The sequence below is a fragment of the Microcaecilia unicolor genome, chromosome 7, assembly GCF_901765095.1.
Source record: "Microcaecilia unicolor chromosome 7, aMicUni1.1, whole genome shotgun sequence".
Taxonomy (NCBI): domain Eukaryota; kingdom Metazoa; phylum Chordata; class Amphibia; order Gymnophiona; family Siphonopidae; genus Microcaecilia; species Microcaecilia unicolor.
This window is the reverse complement of record NC_044037.1, coordinates 159,037,713-159,049,877: the sequence shown is the minus strand read 5'-3', so window position 1 is coordinate 159,049,877 and position 12,165 is coordinate 159,037,713. Positions and strand designations below refer to the sequence as shown.

The 12,165-nt window shown below is 46.3% G+C and overlaps 1 protein-coding gene across 5 annotated transcripts in view; it reads left to right on the top strand.

Moving 5' to 3' along the window:
- The window catches only part of LOC115474560 (shugoshin 2-like), a 235,697-nt gene that overhangs the window by 135,770 nt on the left and 87,762 nt on the right, over positions 1-12,165 (top strand). For 4 of the 5 annotated variants that reach the window (XM_030210074.1, XM_030210073.1, XM_030210076.1 and 1 more), the window contains exon 6: positions 11,692-11,927. In XM_030210074.1, coding sequence (XP_030065934.1) covers positions 11,692-11,927 — 236 coding nt within the window. The remainder of the gene's footprint in view (positions 1-11,691; positions 11,928-12,165) is intronic. The other variant, XM_030210075.1, reaches the window with a different exon arrangement.

Below are 12,165 nucleotides of genomic sequence, written 5' to 3'. Positions count from 1 at the left end.
CAATTGTTTGTTTCTTTCGACCCCAATAGGAAAGGGATCGCTGTTGGGAAACGCACCATCTCCAATTTGCTAGCAGATTGCATTTCCTTCACTTACGCCCAGGCTGGGCTGACTCTTGAGGGTCATGTCACGGCTCATAGTGTCAGAGCCATGGCAGCGTCGGTGGCTCACTTGAAGTCAGCCACTATTGAAGAGATTTGCAAGGCTGCGACGTGGTCATCTGTCCACACATTCACATCACATTACTGCCTCCAGCAGGATACCCGATGCGACAGTCTGTTCGGGCAGTCGGTGCTGCAGAATCTGTTTGGGGTTTAAATCCAACTCCACCCTCCAGGACCCGAATTTATTCTGGTCAGGCTGCACTCTCAGTTAGTTGTTCTTCGTAGGTCAATTTCTGTTATACCCTCGCCGTTGCGAGGTTCCATTGACCTGGGTTCTTGTTTTGAGTGAGCCTGAGAGCTAGGGATACCCCAGTCGTGAGAACAAGCAGCCTGCTTGTCCTCGGAGAAAGCGAATGATACATACCTGTAGCAGGTGTTCTCCGAGGACAGCAGGCTGATTGTTCTCACGTACCCTCCCTCCTCCCCTTTGGAGTTGCGTTTTTACTCATTTTTGCTTGTCATTCAACTGAGCGGGAACGGTCGCGCACGGGCGGGAAGACGGCCGCGCATGCGCGGTGGGTGTACCCTGCGTGCGGGACCGCCCGCAAAGTTTTGTTCCGGTTGGTGGGGGCCTCCGTGGACGTCAACCCAGTCGTGAGAACAATCAGCCTGCTGTCCTCGGAGAACACCTGCTACAGGTATGTATCATTCGCTTTTTGGAGGCAGAAGTAAGCAATGTGAATTTTAAGGAGAATTACTCTTTTCTCTGAGGACATGCAGGACATTTTTCACACAACTGGGTGACATCATCTGACAGAGTCCGACATGGATGCTATTTAGCGTTCTTTGTTCAGAAGATCCAACCATGCATGTGCAAGTACATTCCCGGCAGCCTTTTTCACATAGGCAAGCAGTCTTTTTCTGCGGGGCTGAGAGGACACGTTGTGCTGTTTTTCTCCTCGGCATGTCTTTTTCAGTGCAGTGTTGCCTGCCTTGCCAGCTTTTACTGTGAGTAGCACTAGACTATTTTTCTTGATTTTACAGTTTTCCTCCCCTAATATTGTTGATGGTTGGCATTTTTAAGTTTCCTTTGCTTTTCTGCAGCCCACTTAGACCTGAGTTCCTAGCCAGGACTCTCTTTAAAGACATCATTGAAACCATTTGTTTTCACTTCAGCTATTTTTCCCTCGATGTCGCAGAAGATTCCCATTGATTTTAAAAAGCATTCAGATGCAGCAAGGCCATGTCTGTGAGTGACCCTCACAACTGGTGCTTACCATGCTTTGGACTTGACCACTATGCTTCTAACTCTAAGTTCTGTTCTCAAATGCAGACGAGAACCCAGAGGAGTTGAGAGGCTTACTATGAGGCTTTTTCTTGCATCTAAGTTTGGTCCATCAACATCCGCATAGGAGGCATCAGTCTCAATGGCTTCTGGAGCGGCATTAGGCACTGGAGATGCTTCAGTACCGAGGAGGTCACTGCCTGTCTTGACATCGGGCATTGATAGCACTTCTGTGGGCTGAACATCCTTGGACCCAACACCGAGGATATGTAAGGATTCAATAATGTCCTTGTTGACACTGGGGGGGGGGGGGCTCCGATAACAAGCAGATGCAAAAAAAAGCACCGGCATCAGTCCTCAAAGCATGGTACCAGCATCAATGGTCCCCGAGAAGCATCTTCACCATGAGGACCGCTCCCCCTTTGTGGAGTTGATGCTGCTTCAACAGTATCCTTGGAGCGGGGACCAGTCTTCTATTCAGCCCCTGCATCTTAAATGGTCGCCACACTGGCACCAGCCCTGCATTGAGGGTGCTGATGCCGCTCTTATTGCAGTTCCATCTGATTCTGGAGGCCTGTGCTCTGCCTTTGATTGTTCATTGATTCCAGTGTCCTGTTGGGCATTGGAACCAGCACCAGAGGAAGTTCTCCCTGTGTCCAGGAAAGGACTCTGCCTTCAGCGCTCTTGGCTGGGTCTGTACCAGGCTCTGGGCAACTAGTGAAAATTATTATACTGAGTCTGATACAGACCACTCTTGGTGTCTGACTTGGAGTTAGAGGACCTTTCAGATGAGCAATCCCATGACCTACCGTCGGACCCCTCTCCACTTTTGTCTCTTTATAGGCGATGGCTGAGTCTATCTCATTTAAGTTGGAGATAGAGGACGAGCCCAGGGCCAAAATGTTGAATGTCCTTGATTACAATGATGGTTGCGAGTATTTACAGCACTAGGGAATTCTGGTCTGTCCTTTTATGGATGATTGGTAGATCCGAGCCAGCTCTGAGTCGGAGGCCAGCCTGGTGACCTCTCGGATCACTTCCTTGTTGGAAACTGTGGGCTGGATTGTAAATTACCTCAAGGAGTCGCATTATTACTTCCCAAGTGCTGGAGTACTAGGAGTCTGGTTCGACATGGCCTAGGGGATAGTGTCCCTCCAGAGGATCGGGATACCTATCCCTAGTATCATGTCCAAGGATTTTGGTTTTTTGAGATGTCTGAAAGTAATTCATGTATTTAAGCAGCCAAGGAAGTCTCCAGTTCTTAGAATCAAAATATAATTCACAGTTTTTGAAACAAGTTATTAAAGAAACTTTTTTATTTATTTAGTTAGTTAGTTAGTTATTAATTTATTTACGGTTCATTTCTACCTCACATTTTCCCACAAATGCAGACACAATGTGGCTTCCATGAATTACAAAAGTTAAAAGATACAACACATGAATTTAGCAGTAGAATAAGGATAAAACGTTAGCAGCAATTAGGATGGCTAAACAGCAGAATTACTAATGGAATACACTTGTTCAAAAAGGTACGTTTTCAGCAGCTTCTTGAAAAGAAGGTGGTCAGCTTACAATTTTAGGTACAGGGGAAGAGCGTTCCAAGTCTTCGGGCTGGAGTAGTGGAAAGTAGAGGCAAAAAGAAGCTTGTATTTAACACCTCTGCAAGATGGATAATGTAGTTGTAAAAAGGTGCGTGCTGTTGTGATGGAATTTCTAGGTGGGAGATCTATTAGAGGAATCATATATTCCGGAGCTAAGCCATAGACTATTTTATGTGTCAGAGTGCAGATCTTGAATGCGATTTGTTCTCTCACAGGTAGCCAGTGTAGATTGAAACGTAGGGGCTTCACTAGGTTTGTCAACAGCTAAACTTGTTTCTATTCGTTAGCAGACATGGTTACATCCTATGCAACATCTACCTACTATGAAAATATACAAAATGACTGTCTATGATTTTACGCATACTTTGCTGCAATGATTAGGTACTGAAAATTCAGCTGGTGTGCCCTGTCAGTGAATGTATTTTTCTGGTGACAGCCCGTTTACCGTAGCTGCACACCTAGATCACCAAACTGCAGTTCGTGCTAAATATGATTCCTCCTTGCGCTTTTTGGAAAGACACAAGCCTTTTGCTGCCTTGGTGATATTTTCTGAGCTGCTACTGCGTTTTTTAGTTTCCCTTGGTTCATTTTTATCTGTCAAGATTCTTGGGCACATGTTCAGGCACCCATTTTTTTTTTCAGGCAGGAAGAGCACCTATTGGAAGGTGCATCTATTCAAGCACATGTGCAGTTGTGGAGCTTTAGTCAAGTGGTCACTTGTGCAATGCATAAGCCTTTGTACTCCCGACAGGCAGTGGCGGAGCTGAAGCAGCAGTGGACACCTACTTGGTCTCATTTCTGCATGTCACTCTTTTTCTACTGTTGCATGTGGGTTGCTGTCCAGCCAGTGAACTCCTGTCAGGACATTAAAATAAAGCCAGTGCATTGTGTAAAATATAGGGAAGGTGGGCTTACAGCTGCACCTGGTCCGCCTCCCTTGCACCTTTGCTATTGTTGGGGGATGGCGCCCAGAGCAACCCATGGGGACACCAGAGCCAAAGTTGGAGAGGAAGCCTGGGGTGTCCCAAGATGATGCTGCAAAAGTGCCTGAGGGAGGGGTGGGAGAATGTCTGTCTGGCTTGAGGGATAGGACTAGGAGTAAGAGTACCTAATGGGAGTGCAAGAAGCAGGGAGTGGTGTAGTTAGTCCCTAGAAATACACGTCTGTGCAGTGCTTTATAGAAGACATTTTACAGCTTGATGCTTGTATATTAGAGTTCTAAGCTATATTTGTACGTCTTAGTCACTTCTTGGATTGTACTGACTGTGTGTATTTTATTTAGTTTTCTACATAACACCCCTTTATAACTGTAGAACACTTTAAGTGTGTGGGGGGCCTCGGGTGCTTTTGATTTTGAAATTTGGCGAGTGGTTTGCAAAGATTTAGTATGAGAGCAAATTTGGCCCATTTGCCATAGGAAATGTATGGGGGTTTAAACAAGGTTGTCTAGAATAAGTACATAAGTATTGCCATACTGGGAAAGACCAAAGGTCCATCGAGCCCAGCATCTTGTTTCCAACAGTGGCCAATCCAGGTCACAAATACCCGGCAAGATCCCCAAAATGTGCAAAACATTTTATACTGCTTATCCCAGAAATAGTGGATTTTCCCGAAGTCCATTTAATAACGGTCTATGGACTTTTCCTTTAGGAAGCCGTCCAAACCTTTTTTAAACTCCGCTAATCTAACCGCCTTTACCACATTCTCTGGCAACGAATTTGAGTTTAATTACATGTTGAGTGAAGAAAATTTTCTCAGATTCATTTTAAATTTACTACATTGTAGCTTCATCGCATGCTCCCTAGTCCTAGTATTTTTGGAAAGCGTAAACAGATGCTTCACATCTAGCCGTTCCACTCCACTCATTATTTTATAGACCTCTTATCATATCTCCTCTCCGCTGCCTTTTCTCCAAGCTGAAGAGCCCTAGCTGCTTTAGCCTTTCCTCATAGGGAAGTCGTCCCATCCCCTTTATCATTTTCGTTGCCCTTCTCTGCACCTTTTCTAATTCCAAGTTACTTGAACGAGCCGTTCACTGCCTCTGTCTTGACTTTCTCTCATCTCATGCTGTTCTTGACCCACTCCAATCTGGCTTTCGCCCTCTTCATTCAACTGAAACTGCACTTACTAAAGTTTCTAATGACCTGTTCCTAGCCAAATCCAAAGGTCTCTATTCTATCCTCATCCTTTTAGATCTATCCGCCACTTTTGACACTGTTGATCACAGCCTACTCCTTGACACGCTATCTTCATTTGGATTCCAGGGCTCTGTTCTTTCCTGGTTCTCCTCCTACCTCTCGCTTCGCACCTTTAGTGTACACTCTGGTGGATCCTCCTCCACTTCTGTCTCTCTACCAATTGGTGTACCACAAGGTTCTGTTCTCGGTCCTCTCCTGTTCTCCATCTATACTTCTTCCCTTGGCTCTGATATCTTCCCATGGCTTTCAATACCATCTCTATGCTGATGACTCCCAAATCTACCTCTCTACCCCCGAAATCTCAACCAGCATCCAGACCAATATCTCAGTCTCCCTATCTGACATTGCTGCCTGGATGTCTCAACGACACCTGAAACTTAACATGGCCAAAACCGAGCTCCTCATCTTTCCCCCTAAACCTACCTCTCCTCTCCCCCCTTTCTCTATTTCGGTGGATGGCACTCTCATTCTCCCTGTCTCATCAGCCCGTAACCTTGGGGTCATTTTCGACTCCTCTCTCTCCTTCTCTGCCTACATTCAGCAGACTGCTAAAACCTGTCGTTTCTTTCTCTTTAACATCTTCAAAATCCGTCCCTTCATCTCTGAGCACTCTACCAAAACCCTTATCCACTTATCACCTCCCGTCTTGATTATTGTAACCTACTACTCACCGGCCTCCCTCTTAGCCATCTCTCTCCTCTTCAATCAGTCCAAAACTCTGCTGCGCGACTTATTTTCCGCCAAAGTTGCTATGCCCACATTAGTCCTCTCCTTAAGTCACTTCACTGGCTCCCTATCCGTTTCCGTATTCTATTCAAACTTCTCCTATTGACCTATAAGTGCATTCACTCTGCTGCTCCCCAGTACCTCTCCACTCTTGTCTCCCCCTACGTTCCCCCTAGAGTACTCCGTTCTGTTGATAAATCTCTGTTATCCGTCCCTTTCTCCTCTACTGCTAATTCAAGACTCCGTTCCTTTTATCTTGCTGCACCTCACGCCTGGAATAGACTTCCCGAGCCTGTACGTCTAGCCCCGTCTTTAGCCATTTTCAAGTCCAAACTCAAAACCCACCTCGTTACCACTGCTTTTGATTCCTAACTTACTTACCCTGTCCTTTATCCTCACCTCTTTATTCCCTTACCCTTAATTGTCCTGTCTGTTTACCTGTCTTATCTAGATTGTAATATCTTTGAGCAGGGACTGTCTTCTGTGTATGGTGTACAGCGCTGCATATGCCTTGTAGTTCTATAGAAATAAGTAGATAGAATATTGTAAAAATAGAGTAATTTAGTTACTATAGCAACAAATATAAAGATGACAGGAATAAAAACAAAGACAATCCTATTACAGAAATAGCTTGAAGTAGAGTCATTCCGTGTCAAGTGGACCAGGGGTCCCCACCTCACCATCTCAGATTTTGATGAAATTTGATACATAGTTTCTTTATGATAAAAAACTAAGCTGTGCAAAATTTTAGTTCAAAAGACTTACAATTGGAGGTTCTAGGGGACCCTCAAGTAAAGGGTTGCAAAATGTCGCCTGAACAAAAATGACATTTTGGGCCAACTTCCAGAAGCTGTAAAACTGGAAGTTTTAGTAGTACAAGGGGGATATTTGGAGAACCTGCACTACGTTTAGGGCTTAATGAACTGGCAAAACCCCATGATCCTATTCCTCTTACCTTTTGAATGGTTTAGGCTCAAACTTTGCCAAAAAAAACGGCAAAAATCAATTTACAGCGATGTTGAGGCTGCTGTAGTTTCTAAACTAGTTGGCCTTTCAGGTTGATTTTTGGTAGGTGTACTAAATGCACGGCTGTAATGAGGCATTCCAATTTGCAGCACTTTCCTTCAAGTGGTTGAAAAATTATAAGCGTTCAAAGTTGATATAAAAAGCATTTTTGCCCATTTTGGGCTATCTTTGATGCCCTTGATCTTCAGTGGGACAGCTTCAATATTCTTTCTTTTAGCACCATTAGAAAGAGCAGATTTCCTTCTATCAGAATATGTAGTTTTCATTTTGGAGTCTCTTCATATAAGGATTGCAAAAAAAGTGTTTTTTGGCCAGTATTGTTGAATGATAGATGAAACGGATATAGGGCCCATCGATGTTTCTAATTGCTGTATAAGTCACTCAGTTGCTTTAAGCATGCGTTGGTCCATGGTGGCTACGCCACTACCAATTCAATTGGAAGTGGCAACCTCATCGCCAAGAGGTCACGCCCGATAGCCAGGCAAGTCCAGCCACTTGGTACAGGTTCCCAAGCCTGAAGGTGGGCATCTTAACTTGAGGTTCCCAAGCCTCATTTGGTTGTCTTTGCCTAGTTTCTCAAGCCTAATGGGGGTGTAATGGTTCCCAAGTAAAACCTCAGTGCTGAAGTGACAAGAATTTTTCACTGATAAGTTTCACTGCTGTTTCTGGAAATGTATACTGTCGTCCAAGTGCTGTAGTTGCTGGTACTGGAAGAACTGCTAGAATATGCTGTTCAGAAATCCAAATGGTGCTAAAAGAATATTGAAGCTGTCCCACTGGAGATCAAGGGCATCAAAGATAGCCCAAAATGGGCAAAAATGCTTTTTATACCAACTTTGAACGCTTATAATTTTTCAACCACTTGAAGGAAAGTGCTGCAAATTGGAATGCCTCATTACAGCCGTGCATTTAGTACCAGGGGCGTATCTGGAATCCGGCGGTAGGGGGGGCCAGAGCCAGAGAGGGGGGGCACATTTTTGCCTCCCCCCCCCCCCCCCCCCCCCGCCGCCGCCGCCGCCTCTCTCCACCCCCTCCCCGCCGTCAACCCTCCCCCGCTGCTTACTTTTGCTGGCGGGGTCCGACCCGCAATCTTCATATTTCGGCTTCCTCCGTGGCCATGTGCTTCCAGGAAGTAACGCTGCAGCGCTGATTCGTTGAATCTAGTTCGGCGTCTGACGTGCTGGGACGTCAGACGCCGAACTAGATTCAACGAATCAGCGCTGCAGCGTTACTTCCTGGAAGCACATGGCCATGGAGGAAGCCGAAATATGAAGATTGCGGGTCGGACCCCGCCAGCAAAAGTAAGCAGCGGGGGAGGGTTGACGGCGGGGAGGGGGGCCAGGGCGAAATCTGCGGGGGCCCAGGCCCCTGTGGCCCCACGCAGATACGCCCCTGTTTAGTACACCTTCCAAAAATCAACCTGGGGTGGCAGCAGTAGCAACCTTTGCAACTTTTCTCAGCTGCAGCACTCGGAGGCATTGTATGGCTTTGGTACCATCAGCGACCTTTAAGCCCCAGCTTCACGGCTAGATGCCACTTCAGTGGCATAGCTTCATCATCAGGAGCCCTTTCTATGGGGCTGTGTTTCCCTCGTCAGCAATTGGGCCTAGAGCTGAGTCCATCTGCATCATCGTTCAACTGTAGGGCATTACCCAGGGCCGGCTCAGCTAGTGGACCAGATGAGGCTCTGGTCCAGGGCGCCAGAGCCCGTGACATCACCCTGCCGATGTTTTCTTACCGTGATCACTGATAGTCTGGATTGCAAAGAGACGCAGGCTGGGCTGAGCTTGACAGTTCAGTCATCTTCTCTCTGCTTGCTTCCTCCTTAGCTCCACCCTCTGCTGGAACTCCTCCCAGGCCCTCCCCGCTCATCAGCTGTTGGCTGGTAAGTTGGAACCGTCCTCCCCCCCCCCCCCCCCCCCCTTCCTCACCTCCCAGAAAACACCCTGGTTGTTGCTTGCAGGGCATGCTAGGATTGGATGTCAACATCTAATCCCAGCCTGCCTTGCAAGGAGGAGCATGGACGCTGAAGCATTTAAAGTGCTTCAGCATCTACCATTCTTTTTGTTTGGTCCTCTGCCAACGCCACCTCTGCTCAGCTGCTTTTTCCCGAGCTGCATGCCGACCTGCCACATGCTGCCAGACCGGAAAACTGCCCGGCACCTGCTTCTTTCTTCCCAGCTGGACTTCAACTGTCTCTGTGCCTGCCTGCCTGCAACCAGAGCAGCAAATGGAGACCGACAATGCCATACCTCTGCTACTGCACTGCCTGTGCAGTGCTGTGCTGACTGTCTCTATTGGGCTTGCTGCTGCTTATGTGCCACTGCTGCCCAGGTAAGGGGACGCGCTGGACAGACCCGTCTTGTAATGTTTTTCAATCGGGGCAGAAGTGCAAGCTGAAATTACTGTTGGGGGGGGGGGGGGGAATCATAGAAGTTGCTATTGGAAGGGAGGGAGGGCGAAATTGTGGAAGTTGCTTGCTGTTGGGGAGGAGGGCGGAATTGTGGAAATTGGCCCAACATAGGGACAGGGGTGGGACAGGTGGGAGGCGGGGCATGGGGGCACAAAATCAAAAGTTGCTCCAGGTCACCACAACCTCTTGAGCCTGCCCTGGCATTACATCTACAGCCTTTAACATGGCACTGTGTCGACATTTATGGGTGCCTCTATGTTGCTGTGTCAACATCAGATTAGTGCAGTGCACTACATTGGCATTATCATCCACTTGCATGTCACTGCATCAACATCTTCAACTGCTGGCAGGGCACTGCCTTAGTATCTTTTACCACTTACATAGTAAGCATTGGCTTTTTCAGCCACTTGCAGGTCCTTGCATCGACTCTTTGTGCAACTTTTGGCACCATGTCTGCTTTATCAGCCACTTGCATGGTACTTCATTGGCATCTTCAGACTCTCTTGCTTCCATGGCACTTCAACAGTTCTGTCCGCCTCTGCTTTATTGGCAGTCTCTTGCCTGGCATTGCTTTGGCACTGTCTGCTGCATAGTAATGCCCAGGCGTTGATGACAGTTGGCTTGTCTGTTTGCCAACAAGATCGCCAGTAAGTCACAATTGCTGCAGCAGACACCTCTGGAAAGCAACTGTGGTAGGATTCCTTTCCATGCTTTGCTTGCACAGGCTCTCTTGGTCACATGCCCTCTTCACCAGCCCACTCTACCTATGGCTGCAATAGCTTCCAGTATACAAGTTCAGCAATAATGCATGCAACTAAGCTTTTATGTTATCTAAGGTGGAGATTACCTAGGCACTCAGTTACTTCTCTAGTGATCTCTGTGGTCTCATCTGCAGTGTCACTTAGCTCTACAGCAGTAAACGCTGGGGCTGATGTACCCCGTCAGGCAGTCCTTGCCTTAGCTCTTCAGAAAGCCTCTCTTGTGCCACAGTCTCGCTGCTATCATTTATGGATTGATAACTCTTCTAGCAGCCAGCTCTGGCCTTTGGCGGTCCCAGCTCCCATATCAGAGAAATTAGAGGTGCTAGGTTTTGGCTTCTGTTCTAGCTTTTGCAGCATCTACAGCATGGTTACTTGGGCTTCCATTCTTATGACATGGTTTCTCCAGGTTCCTTCTGTCTATCACGCCTCAGGCATCCAGTGGAGCACCTTGTATCCAGTGGCCTCCAGAAGGTCGGGTAGTACGTGAGAAGCTACATTCTTCAGAGACTTCCTACTGGCTGTGCAGCACAGATACAGTTCTGGATTATCAAATGAGATTCTAGAGTTTTGTTCCTTACTTCATCGGTGATGGATACCTCACTTTCAGTTTACATCAGGTCTGGCCGCCTGTAGGATTTATTTTATTTATTTATTTCCAGTATTTATATACCACCTAAGCAGTTTACACTTTTCTTTTTTTCAGGTACTGGTACTGTCCCTTATGGGCTCACAATCTAGTATTATATTGTACCAGGGGCAATGAAGAGCTAAGTGACTTACTCAGGTACTGTCCCTTATGGGCTCACAATCTAGTATTATATTGTACCTGGGGCAATGAAGAGCTAAGTGACTTACTCAGGTTCACATGGAGCTGCAGAGGGAATTGAACTCAGTTCAGCAGATCCGCTACCTATTGCAGTAACCATTAGGCCATTCCTCCTAAACTCGACTGCTCACTTGTCAGCTGTTTGGCATTTCTGCTATAACATTCTGGGGCTACAACTGTGCAGTTCTCTAGGGCAGCCTGAATTTACACGAGTCTCTTAGCTGTCAGTGGCAATTGGCAATCAGTTGTAGTTTTGTCTTTTCATCTTTTCCTGATGGGCACTTTATGTGCCAGTTCTTCCTATGGCTATGATGTAGGGAGCTCGGCATCTCATTTTGGCCATAATCTAGTTGTCTCTTTTTCTCTACTGTGGCTGTTTTGGGAAGCTTAGGAGCTTTGAGGTCCTATCGTTACTTGATCTGCTGCTGCTCCTCCCAATACTATGACATAGTGACAGCTATCTGTTGGTTTCCCTAGCTATGGCTCAGGTTTGCCATGATAACCTTATTCTTGTATTACTCTTCATTCTTAATTTGGCTGGGTAGTATATCGTTTGCCTATAGTAGTCGGTGACTCCCCTACTGAGGTGACCTTTCATTTAGACTGGGAGTTTCTATTGGTTGATAGATATTTATTTTAAAGACTTGTGAGTTATTGCATTATTGTATATTCTTGTCCGATTGTGAAATATTTTAAGATACATTTTTTAGGACAGTACTATATAAATCAAATTATTTTTTCCCCTTTTTAGATTCACAGGCATGGTTATGAGGGTTCCATGCATGTCTGTACATAACATGAAAGAAAATGATGACCATCGTGCCTCTGGGAAACTATCAGAATTGTTTGTTAAAATCAACTCCTCCAATGATGATCCTTCCCATAAACCTTGTGTTGTGGAGTCAGAGTGTGGGAACAATATACAAGAGAAGAGCAAAATAGCCAAGACAAAAGCAGCCTTCGATGCTATAAATATATCTGGTAAAGGTGTGCCTCTTCCATTTCTTATAAAAAGTTGTAATTTAGCATGGTTTGTATTGCACTGATTGCTGCTGTACTCTGTTAAACTTGTGCTTTCCACAATTCCAGAACTTGTGGGATAATTGTGTCCATCAGCCAGCAGGTGGAAGTAGAGAACTGAAAACTGAGCTGAGACATGTCTCTTGACATCCAGTCCAGCTCCTCAGTATTTTCTATCTGCAGTAGGTAGATGAACACACTTTTC